A 4,695-nucleotide genomic window follows, 5' to 3' on the forward strand; every position below is an offset into this window, starting at 1 on the left:
TGTGTGTGTGTGTGTGTGTGTGTGTGTGTGTGTGTGTGTGTGTGTGTAGGTGCATTCATTAAAGCAATGGTGTTCAAAATGGGGCTTAACCCATTTTCCCAAACATGTAAATAAGGTGTATCTCTTTCTTTGTCTTTCAGGAGTGGATTTTGCAGCCAGGAATGTCGCAGGTTTAGTAAAGCCAAGTGTTAGTATCAGTTTCAATGGGGAAAAGGTGAACATCCAAACAGAAAGTTCATTCAGGAACACAGAGATCTCCTTCAAGCTGGGGGAAGAATTTGATGAGACCACTGCAGACAACCGGAAAGTGAAGGTGAGTGGGAGCTAAATCACCCCGTGTTCAGCTATTGAGGAAAGTAGGTGGTTAGGCATGTTTCATTCAACAGAGTTTCATTTATTGTTAAGTCTGGTTGGGCTCCTTTAAAATCTGTGCTTACATAAGGCCAATCCTTTGCTAATTATTCAGAGAGCTTAATGGAGACAAAATGTTCTTATTTGTCTTTTTGTTGCTGTGTTTGAAACAAAGTCAAGCTATGTAGCTCAGGATGGCCCGACACTTGTAATTCTCTTGCTACTGATTCTCAAGTGCTGGGATGACAGGCGTATGCTGGCAAATTGCCCTCACTCCTCATCTTCCCCCAACTTGTTTTGTTATTTATGAAATGTCATACAGAACAGAACCATTATAAAGGTCAAATAGCTTATGGATTCTTGTCTATGAGAAGATGAATTTAGTTGTCTTTTGAGACTTCTAGATTGACTGTATCAAATCATAACAGGAGTCAAGGTGAGTGTTATGAAGGACAGAATTGCAGACTGGAAGTTAAAAGCTAGACGCCTAGGGCTGCAATGGGTAAAGGGTGTGAAGGAACCCTTCTGATCACTCTAATCACTGTCTCTGCATTTACAGAGCATCATAACGTTAGAAGGTGGGTCAATGATCCAGGTCCAAAAATGGCTCGGCAAAGAGACAACAATTAAAAGAAAAATTGTGGATGGAAAGATGGTGGTGGTGAGTGTTCCCTAGGTTTACATTTTTACATGCTTTTGTGGATGCATACCCATCAAGCTACCCAGCTGCCTTTGCAGCTGAGTTGAGGGCTTGATCTGCAGAAAGAGGGAAGGACAGCTATAACCCGTCAAGGATTGATCAGGTCTAACAAATCTCTCTACTTTCAGGAATGTACCATGAACAGCATCGTCAGCACCAGGACCTACGAAAAGGTGTGAAGAAATGGTGGGCACCAGCAAGAACTTGGCGCTACAGAAAACTTGCTACTAAATCAGATCAGCCTCAGGGACGGTGATTTAAAACATTGACAGCATGAATTTTGCTCAATAAAAGCACTAACTGAAACACAGTCTTGCAGCTGTTTGGTAAAGAAGGTCATGGATTGTGTGTGATGCTCTTCGGTGGCTGTGTGGGCTTCTCCAACAGAAAGCCACTTAGAGGGACGAGGTGTTACCTTACCTCACAGTTGCAGAGGGGAAGCACTGATCTTTGTTTTCATTGGAAAGGCATGGTAGCAGAAGCGTGAAGCCAGCATGGTAGTCAGGAAGCAGGGAGGTTGCATTTAATCCCTACATAGGAAGGACCCGGCCAGGGCAGGAAGTGGAGCTAGACTGTAAATCAAAACCCTCCTGTAGTATATACTTCCCCCAGAAAGGCTCCCTCTTAAAGCTTCCATAACCTTTTCAAGTTGCATCACTATCGGGAAGCCAAGTGTTCAAACACATGTGTCTATGGGGGACATTTAGTATTTAAACCACGGCAGCAAGTCTAAGGAATTAGTAAGACAAGTTTTGCTTAACATGACAAGATCTACAATCATCAGGAGACAAATCTCTGGGCTTGTCACTGAGGAAATTTCTAGCTTAGGTTAACTAAGGTAGGGTAGGAAGACCCACCCAAAATGTGGAGACACCATTCTGTGGGCTGGGTCCTAAACTGAATGAAAAGGAGAAAGCAAGGTTAGCACAATCTTCCACTTCTGTACTTTGACTGTGACGCAATGGGACTGATCACCTCAAGCCCCTGCCTCTGTGACTTCCCGCCATGATGAACTGTCCCCTCAAACTGTAAACCAGAACAAAACCGGCCTTCATTTAATAAAAGGAAGAAAGAAAAGAAGAAGGGAAAGCACTCACTTGGCTTGCCAAGGACCCAGGTTCGGTTCCCAGTGCCTGCACTGAGTGGCTCACAAATGCCTGCGATGGCACCCTTGGCCTCCACGGGCAAGTACACACACGTGGTGCACAGAGATACACTAAATACATGTAGGTGCATAGGCATACGTGTGCACAATAATTATATCTTCGCTGTCTGCTTGCACTAGGTACAGAGGAAAAATAAGACTATTCATTTTAGTGGGTGAGGTAGAAGTCATTATGCACTTTTCAGGAGAATTGGAAATAGAAACAAGAGTAGAGTTTGTAAAGCGTTTTGAAGGTTTATTATTATTATTATTATTTTTATTTTGAAGGGTTTTTTCCCCCCTGAATAACATCTGGATTGTAAACCATCACATTGAGAGACACATGCTGATGTTGACAGGAAAGTATTAATTATCCAGACAGCAATCATACTATCAATACTACCACCCAAGAACAGTTCACCACATTTCTTTTTGTAACACAGCAGTATTTAGTAAATCATTGGCACGAAATCGTCTTCAACATTCTTAACAGGTTTTAATTTTCACACACTTGCACCATAAATACAATAATCATAAATGGGTGCGTTTTTCCACTTGATATAAAATGACAGCAGACAAAACAGTGATCAAAACTAGATGGAGCCCTAGGGTAAAGCAGCAGGACACAATTCACACATACTTCTGCACATCTGTACGCGCTCTCACAATTTCTACTTTAAATATTTAGGGAGAAAATGAAGGCTTTGTTTGTTTAAGACAAGGTTTCTTTATATAGCCCAGGCTGTCCTGAAAATCACTCTGTAGACCTGGCTGCCCTTGAGCTCAGAGATCCACCTGCCTCTGCCCCCAAGTGCTGGGATCAAAGGCACACGGCACCATGGCCTGGCATCTATTTTGTTTTAATTCTTTATTAATCCTTTGTGAGTTGTTTCAAATCATGCACTCCAGTCCCGCTCATCTCCTCATCCACTCAGATCCACCTTCACTCTTGCAACCTCCCCATTAAAATAAAACACACACACACACACACACACACACACACACACACACACACGCAAAAAAAAAGAAGGAAAGCATAGAAAAACATCTTATTGTGGAAGCTGTAGTGTGTCACAGTGTGTCTCACCGTATATCTCTCTTTCCACACATCTTCACTTGCTGATGCTCATTGTAGTGAGGTTTTTGGTCTGGTTCAAGGTCTCTGGCTTCTGTGACATCATCAGGATTGGATCCTCACCACTGCTCCTCCCGGTTATCCTGGTGTTGCCCTGTGCCATGGAGATCCTGCAGCTTTGGATCAGCAACACTGTCCCGTTCAACTGTTTACAGATGATATAGACTTTGGGACGGGGCCACCAGGGGCAGCTCCGCCGTGTGGCCTGAGAGAGGCACAGGGCCTGCTCTTCCCAGTGCCGTGGTGTGTTTTGGGGGTCATCTATTCTGTATCCAACCCCTGTGTCTTCCTTCCATTACGTGGTGTGGAGCAGCCATCTGCCCCAACAGTGGGACCAAGCATGTGCTGCCACAGAGAGACTTGCAGAGAAGCAGTAGGTGGTGTGAGGACCTGTGGCAGCCAGACTAGCGTCATCATCACCTTCAGTTATTGATGGTCTTCGGGAGCCGCCTCTCCACTTCATTTTATCCCAAATGCCTCAGGGTTGTGGGGAGTATAGCGACAGGCAGCCTGAAAGTGTCAGCCCGCTAGTCACCCAACATGTCACTTCTCCTGTATCTCCTTCCCTAATGGCCAAGCAATCCAAGTATGCAGAGCAGGAACGATGCCGCTGGCGAACAGTGGGCAGAAATCAGAGCAGGAGAGGTCCCAGCGATGGCAGCTTAGAGCACTGTCCCAAGGTAACTCACAAGAAGCTTTCTATGAAGAAAACGAACATGGAAACTGGATTCTGCTTTACTCTGTAAAACAGTGCAGATTTCAGAAGATGACTATTCAAAAAACTCTTCAAATATAAGTTACAAACTAACTGTATTAAAGTCGGCGTTCCTGCCTCTCAAATCAATAATGTCCTAATAGCAGATTAATGTTCACTGTAAACTCAGGGTCTCATTATACATTTGCATTAAGAAATGGTACTGTGTACCACATACACCAAGTCGTGGTTCACATCTTTCCAACACTCAGGAGGCAGAAGTGGGTGGATTTCTGTGTTCTTGAAGGAAGCCTGTTCTACATACTGAGTTACATACTAACCAGAGCTACAGAGTGAAGCCATGTACTAAAAACAAACAAATGGAAGGAAGAAAAATAAAAAAAAAAAATTATAGGAAGGATGAGGGCTGGAGAGTGGATGGCTCAGTGGCTAAGACTTTGACTGCTCTTCCGGATGGCCTGGGTTCTGTTCCCATCACTCACATGGTGACTCACAGCCATCTGTAACTACAATTCCAAGGGGATCTGATGCCTTCTTCTGGCAGCCATGGGTACCAGGCATGCAAGTGGCTCACAGACACACTTGCAGGCGAAACATCCGTGCAGAAAGAAAGAAAGAAAGAAAGAAAGAAAGAAAGAAAGAAAGAAAGA

At 44.1% G+C, this 4,695-nt stretch overlaps 1 protein-coding gene across 1 annotated transcript in view; it reads left to right on the plus strand.

The window, feature by feature from the left end:
- The window catches only part of Fabp9 (fatty acid binding protein 9), a 5,718-nt gene extending 4,442 nt beyond the window's left edge, over positions 1-1,276 (plus strand). Inside the window, exons 2-4 of the mRNA XM_055603456.1 lie at positions 141-313; positions 911-1,012; positions 1,180-1,276. Coding sequence (XP_055459431.1) covers positions 141-313; positions 911-1,012; positions 1,180-1,230 — 326 coding nt within the window. The 3' untranslated portion in view covers positions 1,231-1,276. The remainder of the gene's footprint in view (positions 1-140; positions 314-910; positions 1,013-1,179) is intronic.
- The last annotated feature ends 3,419 nt before the right edge of the window (positions 1,277-4,695 follow it).

Source organism: Psammomys obesus, unplaced genomic scaffold (genome assembly GCF_907164565.1).
Source record: "Psammomys obesus unplaced genomic scaffold, mPsaObe1.curated_primary_1811, whole genome shotgun sequence".
In the NCBI taxonomy this organism is placed as follows: Eukaryota; Metazoa; Chordata; class Mammalia; order Rodentia; family Muridae; genus Psammomys; species Psammomys obesus.